Source organism: Ciconia boyciana, chromosome 27, assembly GCF_034638445.1.
Source record: "Ciconia boyciana chromosome 27, ASM3463844v1, whole genome shotgun sequence".
Lineage (NCBI taxonomy): Eukaryota > Metazoa > Chordata > Aves > Ciconiiformes > Ciconiidae > Ciconia > Ciconia boyciana.
In genome coordinates, this window is record NC_132960.1 from 1449159 (window position 1) to 1462843 (window position 13685).

A 13685-nucleotide genomic window follows, 5' to 3' on the forward strand; every position below is an offset into this window, starting at 1 on the left:
GCTGATTGCCAAACTCTCTCCTAAGTACATCTGTGCCGTGGCAATTTCCTTTCCCCTCAGATCTTTCCCTGTGATCTTTATTTTTATTTTTCTGTTTTTCCTCTTTTAGGTTATCAGGTTCTTTTATCTGAGAACAGAAAAAAATCCCAAGAACAGTTTTTTTTACCTGTGGGACTTCTCCAGGACAGGACTGCCTGGGACACCCCAGGATGTGACTTCTCATTTGGGGGAGAAAGCAGCCCTCAATCACAGCTTTCTGCAGGCTGATGGATCCCTCCCAGCCCCCTTCCAGGACTTGCCCTGCTGTTGCCATGCATGTGAATTTTGCTGCTGCCAATTGTGAGGACAAATAAGCAATTTTCTCCCTCATCCTTGTGACAGCAAAACTAAACTTTTGTTTTTGAGAAGACTTCAGCTGTTTTGAGGCTCAGGAATTCACATCTACCTGCTAGAGCAGGACTGGCATAACTTGGTTTTTAGAGGTGAGAGAAGGACCAGCATGCTCCCTCTTTTCTACTGACACTGTTCCAGTTGGCATTAAAGGGTAATTGGAGCTTGGGCTGGAAATAGCCAGGACAGGTTGACTATGATCCTCCAATCCAGGAGCAGGGCAGGGAGCCCAGACTCCGCTCTTGGGAGAAGTTGTGTGCTTTGTGTCCTCTCTGCACAAAGCAGGGCAACTTCAGCGGAAGAGGTGGAGTCCATCCCTTTGCAAGGCTCCTGGGAGGATTCTCCTGGCTGATGCAGATTTTCCTTCCCTCAGAGAGAGGCAAAACCTGAAGCCAGGCCTCCTACGTTAGGCCAACTGCTATTATTGAACGGGACGCTTGGGGTGGCAATGGGTGAGGCAGGAAGAGCGTTACTATCTTCCTCCTGGAGCTGAACCCTGAAGACAGGGTCCTTCAGAAGGGTGAAGGCTACAGGCCTTGGAAATGGTTTGGGGCTGGGAATCCCAGGTGGAAGGAGCCACCTCCTGGAAAGACTAAGGCTTGCAAGCACTGAAGAAGGACAGTCCCTCAGCTTCTCCCCCACTCTCCTGCTTTCCTTCTTGCACTTGTCGTGGTCATGAACTCTTCTTGGATGAGGCTGTGCTCCCACCATGAGCGAGATGTTCAAAAGCTCAGAGCTGCAAAACTATTGTGCTGTGGCCCCAGTTCCCCTACAGATCTATTGGAAGATGCTACATCTGCATCCCTCAGCATGTAGGAGGTCCCACTGGCCTTTTGCACAAATGCCAGTGGCTTCTCCTCAAAGAGGAGGAATGAGGAGTGAAGGGAGGTAACGATGTGGTCAAGATCCTTGAGGATTTGGGGGGACAGCAGTGGGAATGGAGCTAAGAGCAGGCATACAATGGAATCTCACCCTGGAGAGCTTCTCTTGAGTGACCAGAGAGGAAGCCCTCTCTTCAGCTCCCATAACTTTTCTTTGTAAGTGCTGAAAACTTTTTAGTGAAAATCAGATATAGGCATCCAAATGAATTCTGTGCTTTTGAAACTTTTACCCAGCATTATAACAGGGTTTAGCACCTTAGAGAGCAGCTGGCTTAACTTTTCTGAACAAATTCAAAATAAAATCTTCAGATTGGACCTTTTTTCCTGATTGCAGCTGACTTCATGTTTGAAATCTGTATGTTTTTCCCTAGACAAATCCTTGAAAGGAAGGATGGCTTCAGACAGGGCAGAGATCAGCTCGTGGCACAGGAGTGGGAAGGGGAGAGTGTGACTTGCAGTAAGCTGTTGAAGGAACTTAATCTGTTCAGTACATCAAAACCCAACAGCCTCTCAATCCCTTATTCCACTGTGTGTTTAGTGACACTGGAGAATACTGGATTTGACTAGATTTGAAGGTGACAAAATGCATAACAATAATCAATTTCCAGGAGTTAAAGCCAGGCGCAGTCAACAAGAAAAAGACACTGGTTTTGGTGGTGACTTAACATCATTAAAAAAGTGTTCCTTGTTAGGCTGTTAAATTATTGGGGAAAAAATAGAGAAGCTTGATGCGTGCAAATCCAGAGCAGATGCTTCTGGAAAACACTATAGACGTTGGGCCCGGTAACTGTTTGTCTCGGATGAAAGTTCCTATCTTGGACAAAGCTGAGGACTGTCAGATGAGGAAATAGTGCTTTTCTGACCCCCAAATTGCAAAGCCCGTGCCTGGGAAGTCGTGCTTCAGTAGCTGAGGTCTCTCCCTAGCTGTGCCCTAGGATGTCTGTACAGTTTAATTTCTCTCTGGCGCTCCGTTTCCCACCTGCTCTATCAGATTGCCCGTTTCCCTCGGTCTCTCGCTCAACTGTGATTTCCCTTTCCATCTCGGACAGGGAGCGCTGGGTTAATGCCACCCTCGTAGGGTGTCGGCGTTGCACAACCAGTTAACCCTCTCCGGATAAGACACAGATGGGAAAAACAAAAGGAAGAAGAAGAACAGAATTCTCTGCCGGTGACACTTTCTCCCAGCCAACAAACAAAAGTTTTATTAGCTAAACCCTCTCAGATGCTGCATTCCAGCTTGGTAACATTTCGGTAACACATTGCAAACGTTTGACTCATAGAAACTTGGAAGGCTGGAGCTGGGGGAGGGGGAAGAGCGTCACATTCCCATTCCCGGGCAGGGTTTGGTTGTTGGATTCTTTTTTTTTTTTTTAAAAGAACTGAAACTTCTCTCTGTTTAATGAAAAAAAAAAAGTGTTTGAGCCTGACGGCTTTCACCGGCTTGCATTGTGTTTGGGGGAGAGGGGCTGGGGGAGGAGGGCTTGAGCTGCCAAGGGAGGAACCCAGGGCAGCTGAACTCGCTTTTCTTCTGCAAGTTTTTTTTTTTCTCCCTCTGTGTTCCCAGGACAGGGTTGGCTTTCTAGGTTTGATAAAGCATTTCCTTCCATTGTCATTCTATACGGCCTCTGGGCCCTTCTCTCAGTCCCTCCCCTTTTGCCGTCCCCTCTCTTTCTCTCTCTCTCTTCCTGAACTTTAGTGAATCTTGAGATATAAAGAAAGCAGCTGCCTCCCTTAAGCACATCTCGAACAATGAGACCTCATCTCCAAGGGCTTTAATTCCTCTGGATGCAAGGACAAAGCCAGGGTGAGTAGCCTGCTAGTGACTCTGCCGGTCACCGCATCTGCAAACGCGGCCGTTCCCGGTGGGTGCTCGCGTCCGTCCCCGCAGCGCCGGGGTCCTCTTGCCGCTCTCGGGCTGCGGAGGTATCATATAGCACAAGAGCAGATGCTGTAAATGTTAAAACTCTCGAAACCCAACTAGCGCTGCCCAAGAAAGCGTTAACGCTGTCCCCGTCAGGCGCTGTCCCCATCGGACGTGTGCGCTGGAGAAGGCTTTGCCACCCAGCTGTGTGCCTGGATTTGGGGCACCTGCTGGTCCCCCTCCTTGTGAGACTGGGCAAAACCTGGCTCTCAGCAAGGTGGGAGGAATCCTGATCTCAAAGGCAAAGAAAAACAAATATGATGCAATCAAGTGTGACACTGAGCTGGGCTGCCGGAGGGAGATCTTCCCCGCAGGTTTGGGGCTGTGCAATCCAGGGGCAACACTAAAAGAGGAGCTTGGAAAGGCACCGGGTGGGAGACACCTCCGCGATGGAGGGGTGCTTGGTTTCGGAGATGAGGACTGTGTCACGCGGATGCTGCAGACCTTCCTGCCGGTGTCCGTGGCATTTCTGCTCTCTTGCCTTCAACAGCCTCGTAGGAATTTTCCAGTCTGTTTTAAATGGCGAAGTGAGAGATGAGCTGGAGCACAGGGGAATTTCTGCTCAGCGCAGGGGATCCGTGACTTGCAACCACTGCATCCCGGGCAGAGTGTGGCTGGCGGAGCTCACTGCGGTCCGTGCTGGGGACTGCAGAAAGCAGGCGGAGGCACAGCGTGTATTGTTGTTGTAAAGAGTGTTATCTGGAGTCTAGTTTTGCCTGAGTGATCTGTTTAGATTGTTTCACGCACAAAAAGCAGGAGGCAAAATACAGGACATCTCAGCAGCAGTGTGGTGTATGTTAATTAAGGGAATTCAGGACAAGTGATGAAGCTGCTGCCTAACTTGCAACTTCCAATATGGGGTGCCAGTCTTACCCTCCCGGGAAACTGTAACCGATTCACATGGGAGATGGTGACAGACACCAAGGCCTATCCCAGATAAAGCTTTAAGATCTTCCCAAGGGATCATCTTGGGATGTGCAAAAAAGCACAATGTGCAAAAAAGCACATTGTAAACCTGCCAGCTCCTCCTCCGGAGCAGCTTCCCAGGACACTTGCTCTGTTTGATGTGCACCAAAACAGCTCTGTGTTCCTGGCACTTCTCCGCTGCTCTTTCTGGCAGGCCTTTGCGAACAGCTAAAATACGCTCATCTCGTGAAATCTTCCTTTCAAGGTGTTTGCGTTCTCTGAGCTCTAGCATGCACTGATGTACTCCCTGGTGTAGCAGTCCCTTTCTCTGCCTCCACCGTCACGCAAACTTATTTTGCTTGCAGTGGCTAGCTGACAATGGGAACAAAGGAGCAGGGACTGTGACTCTGAATGGTTTCTGAGGTCAAAAAGTCCCCTCTCTCACTTGTATCAGCTCCTCTATTTGCTGAATAACTTGCAACGCATTCCCTACCTCCATGTTACTTAGGGTAATTGAGGGAAAACTGACGTGCAGAATAAATATAGGTGATGCACGTGGGCCGTACAGTGGTGCGGGAACCTGCGGTACAGTATGGGCTAAGGAGAGTGGTGCTAGATGTACTTTGGCAAATGGGAAATAACTGCGTGCTTAAGAGAAATGTTGCTGTGTTATGGCATGTTCCTTAGACTGGTAACCACCGGAGCTTGAAAAAGCAGAGGAGGAAAAATCAGCGAGATGCAGCAGTAGCTGCTTCTGGGAGGGAAAGGTGCTCCAGCAGTTCTGCCACTTTTCCCATCTCTCAGCTGCCCCTTCGCTTCTGCCGTTGAACTTGTGTGATTAAACTGGGCCTTAAGGCTTTATTTGTAACCTCAGTTGCTCGACGTTAGCTCAGTGATCTGGTTAACAATACAACGCCACAAGCGATAGTAGTGCTGCCGCTGAGAGGGGCCGTGAACTGCAACGTGCTGGTGGGATCAAATGGCCTTGGTGGGAAGTCCTTAAGGCTTCACTGCCAAAGACACCGTGAAGTGGAATGACGCCCAGGTTGAGGAGTCGATTGCGTGCAACTAAATACAGCCCAGATGCTGTTATCTAATGACCCCATGTCTCAGTACCCCCGCTTTGAGCTTCTCCTCTTCGTCCCCATCTGTCTCCAGTATCTGCTGTCTGGGCTGAAATATGATTCATAGGAAATAGTATCTTAGTCTAGGAAATGCCACGGGGTATCTGAGGTCCTTGGGATGGGGCATGGAAAAGATTGGTCCCTGAAAGTCCATAGCAAGCCTCCATGCCATAATAACTGATCCTCGGATAAATTATCCTAAAAGCTTTATTACAGGTGAGCTTCCCAAATTTCTGTCCTAGAAGAGGAAAGAAGGTCTGGGATAACCACAATTAGGGAGCTTTCCAATGGCTTTATTGGTCTCCTTCACCCCATGTATAGGCTTGTCAGGTGGAACTCACCCAAGTTAAGGTGGATGAGCCCAGCTGAGCTGCTCAGCCTTGGCTCCCTTTGCAGGCAGAGGGGAGGAGGCGGCGGCTCTTTTGGGGACTGTTCATCTCGGCTAAAAGTAGATATTTGATGTGCACTTCTAATCTGGATAAGTTGAACCCTTCTGGTAGGGGCTTTAGGAGAAGCAGCCAATGACTTACACATGGAAAAGACAGGAAAAACAGGCAGAGGAAAGACAGCTGATAAAGGGCAATTCTGATTAACAGGGTAAACCTGGGCCCATGCAAACATTGTGATTTTGTGTTAGAAAACACTGGAAGACTACAGCTGAGAACAGAGAAAGTAGGTCAGATGCTGACTGCTGGATCTATTCTAGGAAATGGACTCTGGACGGGATTTGGCCACCACCTGGGTAATCGAGAGGACGTGCCCCACTTCTCCCATAAGGCCCAACGTGATGCCTAGGCAGATAAAATGAACAGCTGCGTCCTTACCATGTTTTAACCTGACTGGAGTTGATTCTTTTGGAAAATAGGAATGTTGATGCTGCCCGCTGTAGATGTAGGGCGTATTTGCAATGGGGAGCTGTATTTTAGGAAGCAATGCCTTGAAGAGGCTATAGGAGGCTTTGAAAGAAGAAACCTACTGGTAGTGTTTCTGGTATAATATGGCAGTTGAAAAAACAAGTGTGATCTTGGGCCTTATAAACAGGGAATGATCAAAGAAGGTATAAAAGAACACATTACTCATGAAAGCATTACTGAGACCGTCTGGGGCTCTGCGTTGGCTCAGGTAGCTGTTGGAGCATGGCGTGTTCTTACGCTATAAGCAACCTAAAAGTTGTCCTGTATTCTGCAACACATAAACTGTTCAGAACATGACGGGAAGTTTTCTAGGAGACCTGCAGAACTTGTGGCTTGTGCAAAAATCATCTAGAGAGCCTGTGTAGTCCGTTATGTGGAAAGTCAGAGTAGGCTAGATCTATTTTTGAGCTTTGCTCTCCTTAAAATCACACTTCTAGTCCAACACAACATCAGGTGTTTTCCCTTCATCCCAGTGCAGCTGTGTTTGTGCCATTTGCTTGTAGCCAGAGACCTCTACTAAATCCAGCAACTTTGGGCAGCACTCTGGTATCTCTGAAAATGGACTAGGAGTTGTAGTTAGAGATGGCTCAGGAATGGACACGAGGCTAGATGGACACGAACAGGATTACTCCAGGGAGGATCAGAGCCTATCAACGTGAGGGAAGCAGTCACATTCACCTTAAATCCCATTGACTAAGTTGAAGGAGTTGGATAAGACTGGGCTTTAAAGTAGCAGAATGAGGGAGGTGAAATGAGCATCTCCAGACTTGATATTGAACAGAGCTCAGATCTGCAGCAGGAGGAAACCTCCAAAGCTGTTGTGCTACTGCCTGGGACAGGCACTTTTCCAGCAGGAGCTGACATGTGTTAATATAAATGTAGATGAAACCTTCAGATTTAATGGAGCTTTTCAGAGGCATAACTGTGTTCCCTTGATTTTTTTTCAGGAGGAGATGAGAACTTTACTGCCACTTCTGCCACTGAAAGTCCTCCCCACCTCTGTGCCCATAGTCCCCTCCATAGCAGCCTCCAGGAGCTCGTCTGTGTTCTTGGCACTTACACAATGAGGAAATTGGCCAGCATTTCCATATTAGCAATCAACTTTCCAGGGATGTTGCATGTATTTTCCAGCAAGGGATGGAACAGCATCAGCAACCCTTTTATCCGCCAGGCCAGGACTGCAATTCTGCAGTAGGAAGGACGAGACATTGTTTAAAAAGACTCAGACGAGAGCTTTCAGAGTGCAAATGTCCAGAGAGGCCGTTCCTTCAGCACAGGAGCTCTGTATTCGGAGCGTGTCCTGGCGCTTGGCCCTCGCATATTGTCCCTGCTGGGATTTCTGGCAAGGCACGGTGATTGCCGCCATCACCGGCGCTGCACCCTGCCCCAGCCGTTCCCTCCGACGGCCCCGGTGTCCCGGCAGCAGGCAAGCGGGCAGCCTGGGCAAAGGCAGGAGGGACCAGTGGGATGGCAGTGCTGCTCTGTAGACACTTGTCCCACTTGATGTAGCTTCTTGGCATCTTGATGGACTATCAGAGATTTCGGCATTCATCATCCTGGCTTTATGGCCCCGTTCCCTTGGTGAAGCTGACCTTGGGGGGGGACTGTCACACAGGGAAGGGAAACTGGGACAGAGAGCTTAGAAATGACCACCTGGAACAGTTGGTGAATTGGGATTGAGGTGATACAACGTGTTTGACCACGCTCATGGCACACAGGGATAGGAAGTGACAGGTACCCAGCTGTGACCTTATTTCCAGTGACAATATTTCCTTATTTCCCCTTGGTATCTCTCCTGGACAGACACAGCCATGCATTGTTTGCATCTTCAGGAAGATGCACTTTAAATATGTATTAATTGGGCTTGGTTAATTCATCAGGAAGTTTACTTTAAAAGCAAATAAAACCAGTGAGCAGCTATAATGCCAGGAAACAGGTAAACTTTTTTTTTCCTGAACAAACCAGGCAGGTGAGGCAAAAAAAATCTTGCCTGAGCTGCAAGCATTTAGCAAATTTGTGATGGCTGCACCTGATGGTTATAATATCACCAGACAAACTGCTAAATAATGGGGTTTTGTGTGGTGGCCACACAGGAAGACCCTTGTGGCCACACGCATTCCCCCATCCTTGAAATTTGTTGTCCAAGACCATTGTGGGGCTATTGGTGACTCTGGAATAGTTGTTCCGTCAGCCCATAGCCAGACCTAGTTTGCTGGTGCCTTGGTATCCTTCAAATGCAAAATGTACCAAAGGGGGGGGGGGGAGAAATCATTGTGCTCTGCTTTGTGCTGTGTCTGGCGGACGCGTGTGGGTCTGTAAAACCCATCCTGAGCTTTGCAGCACTGGTGCAAACCTACAGCAGAGCGAGTGTATCGGGACTCAAGGTGCTGCAGCTTGCACCCCTGGAACGGAGGGTGGAATAGGAGGAGATGGAACCTCTCTCTAAGGTCACCGGGTCCCTCTGGCACTGCTGCAACCCTGGGCTGCAGTCCGTGGCTTCTGCTAGTCCCCAGCAGGCTGGGAGACAGGTAACATCGTGGTTCAGCCTGCTTTAGCCTTTTTTTTTTTTTCATGCCAGCCTGCTCCTCCCTGGTAACTGCTCGCCATCCTTTGTTCTTGAACCATATTTCTCACCACGTCGTCAAGCGCGCTCAGCGAGACGGAGAAAAGCGCTCCCTTTCAAACACAAAGTCCCAGGACAACCCCGGCCTTTTTGTTTCTTTTTTTCTGTGCTCGCTTTCATGCTGGGAGAGCAGTTTTTCCAGCCAGTCTGGCTTTGGAAAAGCCCGGAGCGCTGGACACGTGCAGAATGAGCAATGCTGGAGCTTTGGGGCTCAGCCTGGAAGACCCTGGGCCAGATGGACAGACAGCGGGCTGGATGGACGGACACCAGGCTGGAGGACCTGTAAGCAGGCAGATAGTCTCACAGGGGAGGAGAGGGCTCGTTCTGGGTTTTGGGGACAGGGCATGGCTTTGAAGGGGCATATAGGCTTTCCAGAGCTGGATTTTGAGTTGGAGACATGCTGAGGCTTTGGGTCTGAAGCAAAACTATTTCCTCCATCTCTTTGTGCCTGTGCTTTAAACCTGGTAAACGGCACGCGTGCGGTGTTGGTGATTCATTCAGTGAGACCCAGACTCTTTAACTCACTCGATAAATACTGCAGCAGACTCTGCTTCTCCCAGGCACAGCGGCTGATCCGAGTGCTGACAGTACACACCGGGACGGGGAGGACCTGGCCGTTGAATCCTGCTGTCTTTTCAGATCAATCGCTTCGCTGTGATTTGTCGAGACAAAAGGTCTTCAGCAAGCTGGAAAAACACAGCGAGATTCCTGGGTATTGCACAGCCCTCAGCATCCTCTGGGCCCTTTATGGAGGTGAAACCCTGAAATTATGAGAGGCTCAAGATCATATTGCTGTGCGACTCCTAGGAATGATTTATAGTCCAGGGACTATAAATCCTGCTCTGCTCAGATGTAATAAGAAAAGATTACTCTTCCCTTTCCGTGAATTCATGATATTTAAGACAAGTGAATCTGCATTAGAACAACAACAACAAAAATCTCTGTAGCAGATCAGAAAGGAAACATTTCTATACGTGAAACTAAATCTCAAACCAAAACTGAGACAAGCAAAGTAGAGACCAGGCACAAGGACCTGGCTTAAAGCCATACAAAGTCACAGGCAGCTGAGATGGGTCTTGGGCAGGAACAAGGTGCTACCTGCCAGTGTAGTGATTTTTAAACAGCCCCTAAGGCTGCGGGAGATGCGAGGTTGGTTCCCATCTCCTGCGGAGGGTCAGAAGGCACCGAGCTACCGCTGCTGTCCTCGTGCAAATGCTTCTCAAACTTTTCTTCAGAGCCGTAAGGCCTGGAGCAGAAGGTTTTTTTAATGAAGTTGGGATTCCTGCCTCACCTGCAGCGTGGGGCGCTGGGGATGTGTGGGGCTGAGCCCGGGCGCAGCTCTGGCTGTCGGCAGTGGTGCGGCACCAAACCCAAGAGTTGGGGACAGCGCTGGAGGCCGCCGCTCCCTCTTCCCCGGGGTGGCATGGCTGGTTCCTGGGATGGCAGCACCCTCCCGGGGACGCGGCCAGGACGTTGCCCAATCCCTTCTGCTTTCCGCGCATGCAGCGCAAGCAATGTCACCGCAAGGGGAAGAGGATGAGGGCCTTTTTCAAGGTTACAAGCCTCTTATTTTTGGACGCGTTTCCCTACCGCTGGAGCTGACCCAGGCTGCGAGCTGTTGAAGTTTTAGGTCCTTTGTTTGTTTAATTGAAGTGCTGTTTGTTTTTGATCACAGGCATTAGATAGGCACTTCCTCTGCAGGCAGGAAGCAGTGATTTCCTGTTCGTTCGCTGGCCAACTCTCACTGCGCAGGAAACCTCGCTCTGCTGAGTGTTCACTTTTCGTGCAACATTTTTGGAAGGTCTTTCGTGGTGGTGTTTTGTTTTCTCTTCCCCCACCTCCCCACCCCCTGCAAGTGGTGCTGGTGGTGTTGGGTCTCCGTAGGAAGGATGTGTAGAGACAGCCCTGAGTCAACACGTGCCGGGCTGAGCACGCTGGATGATGCTATTTGCTGAAAATGGTTCCGTTTAGGCTGAAATCTTTCGGTGAGGTCCAAAATGCAGGGAAGACAGTCACTGCACTGTCTTTACACCACTGCCAAGCCTCCTGCTACCGAACACCTTTGGTTTTGACGGTTAATCGACAATAGCTATGTGTTACCACAGGCAGCGCGAGGGTATCTTCCTCGTGCTTTTGTGGACCCCACTCAGTGCAGATCTGCATCCACAAGCGCCCAATTTCTTTGCAAGTCTCGCCGGTCTCTGCTGTTTTGTTGATGTGTGCCTCGTAGTGAAACGTTTGGGTCCTTTGTTTTTTACAGAACACTTTCATTTACTGTTGAGGAAGGTGTGTTTGTAACTGGTGATTTAAATGACTTGCCCAGTATCACATAAAGACTCGGCACATGAGCGAGGAGTTAAAACTGAGACCTGGATCAAATCTGCCAGGTTTGCCTGCTTATTTGCTTGCTGTGCTAGAAGGACCTTTAGGCAGATGAATACTCTGAGGATGCAGCAGGTGAAAATTTTATTGCCAATTAAATCTGTGATAGATCGCTGTTCTCAGTCTCTGCCCACCGTGGCTGAAATGGATGGTGTTTCCCAGCTGCTCTGTAAGCGCAGGCAGCTCATTTCTCATCTCGGCGATAACCCGCCGGCCTTGTTCCCTCCTTGGCTACAACTGCATGTCCAGGTCAGTCCCATGAAGCATCAGAGAGGAGGCAGGGACGGGGTTAGACCCGATGCTTCGCACCTGCGTAGGTGTTTCTGGGGTGGCAAAGAGAGGCTTGGGCTTTTCTGTCATATCACAAACAGGCGGAACGGCGGTTCCTTGGCAGCTCCATGCACACGGGGATGTTTTTACTCAGTGTGTTTATCCTGACAGCATCTAGGAGCTAACCCAGATAGGGCTTCACTCCAGCACAATGCCCAGAGGTGAAGCACTGTGGTATCAGATGGCTCCAGCCACAGGAAGCCCGGACAGACAGACGGACACCACTGCATGAGAGCTTTCAAGCTGCCCCACGGCGACAGATGCCAACCGTCAGGGCTGCGCATACTTGTCTGGCCAAGTTTTTAATTATTTTGTTGTCATAAAGGGGCTCCCCTGCAGGGAGGGAATTTGTGATGGGAAGAAGAGCGGCTGTAGGAACAAAGCGGGGAGGGAAATGACAGGGGAAGGGGGAGCAGGGCAGCTCAGAGCCCTGGAGGCGAAGGGCAGGGGGGGATTAATCCTGCAAATGCCTGTGCACGGGAGAGAAGATGGTTGGATGTTTTAGCCGGTGTTGTGCAAGAGCAGCTGGCTGGGGCCGTTCGGCCGCAGGGGGGTGAAACACTGGGGGGGGGGGTGGGATGCACGGAGGGATGGGAGCTGGAGGAGGAAGGAGAGGGCAGGATCGTCTCTGCTACAGCCACTGTGCCGGGCTCCAGCCTCCGGGCACTTCGGCCGTCCAAGGAAAACATTGCCTAAGGCTGCTCTCGCACAGCCCCGGCCCTCGGCGAGCGTGTCCCCTGCCATCTCAGCCTCCTCTTCCGCCTCGTTCCTGGAGAGCTCTCCGTTCCCCAGGCCCCTTCCGATCATTGCATGTCGGTGACATCATTGCCGGTTGCCATGGAAAAGCCAGGTTGTCCAAAACACGACCCCTTGGCCTCATCCCATGTGTGTCAGGAAATGAAGGTTTTATAGTACATCTCTGCAACGGAGCAGAAAGAGCCGGAGCAGGAACCGCAGCCCGGGGACGGGCACACAACCCACCCTCATCGCGGGCTGCCCTGCGTGCGACTCCACGGTGGCCTCTCCCATGGGGAAATGGGGATCTATTTCTTGGGGTTGCAAGGCTGATTTATGTCCCCTGAGTTATTTCTGGGCTGCCGAGCTTTCTGCTTTGGTCTGAAATGCTCCGGAGGAGAGGTGACCTGAAGCATTTAAGCTGGTGCCCGGGGAGAAGGCAGAAAGTCTGCATGAGGCTCCGAGTAGAGGCAGAAAATGAGAGAATAGGGTCCGCAGGGGCTCCTGGCTGGGTGGAGCAGTCGGAGGCCATCAAACGCATCTGCCACCTGAGCTGCGGGCTCCCGCTGCCTTCGGAGGGGCTGTGATGCGCAGGGAGAAGAGCAAAGGCGTTTGGGAGTCTTGGCCACAGAAATTTTCCTAAAACCAGAAAAAACTGTCTCAGAATCGATGATTACCAAAGACCTTGCAGACGGTGGGGGGGCTTTGGAAAGGAAACGTCAGGTGTCGTCCCGTGGCAGGGACAGGACGCTGCTGTTAAAGGCAGCCTTTGTTTAGGTGGGAAAGACAAACGGACACTCTTCTCTCTCGCAATGTTTGGGAGTGAGGTGTTTCCCTGAGGGAGAGCTGGAAGCCTTACCCCTGGGTTCTCCGAAACCAAGCCAGAGAAAGCACGAGGTGTCCTGCCCTGACCACAGAGCCAGGCTGGATCCGCTCCCTCCGTGCAGAAGGAGCATAAAAATCTCCTGTGAACACCTGAAGCAGCCGGTGGCTTTGCCAACCCCGGCTTCGACTTCCCTTCCAAATTCGCGGCAGAGCCAGCCTTCAGTTCGTCACCCGGGCTCGGACGTGCGTCACCTCGGATGCAACAGCTCTGCAGCAGCTTAGGCTTTGACATGGTTTGTCTTGCCCCTGCCCTTCCTGCTCTCATTTTGGCTGGGAAACGAAAATTCTGCTTCTCTTGCTGTTTCCAGACAGAGTGGCTGAGCGTCTCCAGACGGACGAGCTGTAACGTGAGACCCAAAGAGCCTCGAGGTCTCGCCATTTCACGTTGCTGCATCCCGCCGATGCGCCGGGTGGTGCGCGCAGGCATGCGGGCGTCTGCACACACGTGCACCGCTGTGCGTGCTTGCGTTAGTCCTGGTTGCTGTGTGCCCACATACACCACAGCCCTGAGCACGAGGGAAGTAAATATTAAGAAGAAAATGACCCTCAAACAGCGGTGTGGCCTGAATCTGGTTTCCACTCCCTAGTACAAGC

General features: G+C 50.8%; 1 protein-coding gene across 1 annotated transcript in view; it reads left to right on the forward strand.

Annotated features, from left to right (window-relative positions):
• The first annotated feature begins 2810 nt into the window (after positions 1–2810).
• The window catches only part of HDAC7 (histone deacetylase 7), an 89524-nt gene continuing 78649 nt past the window's right edge, over positions 2811–13685 (forward strand). The window contains exon 1 of the mRNA XM_072847384.1: positions 2811–3075. Coding sequence (XP_072703485.1) covers positions 3057–3075 — 19 coding nt within the window. The 5' untranslated portion in view covers positions 2811–3056. The remainder of the gene's footprint in view (positions 3076–13685) is intronic.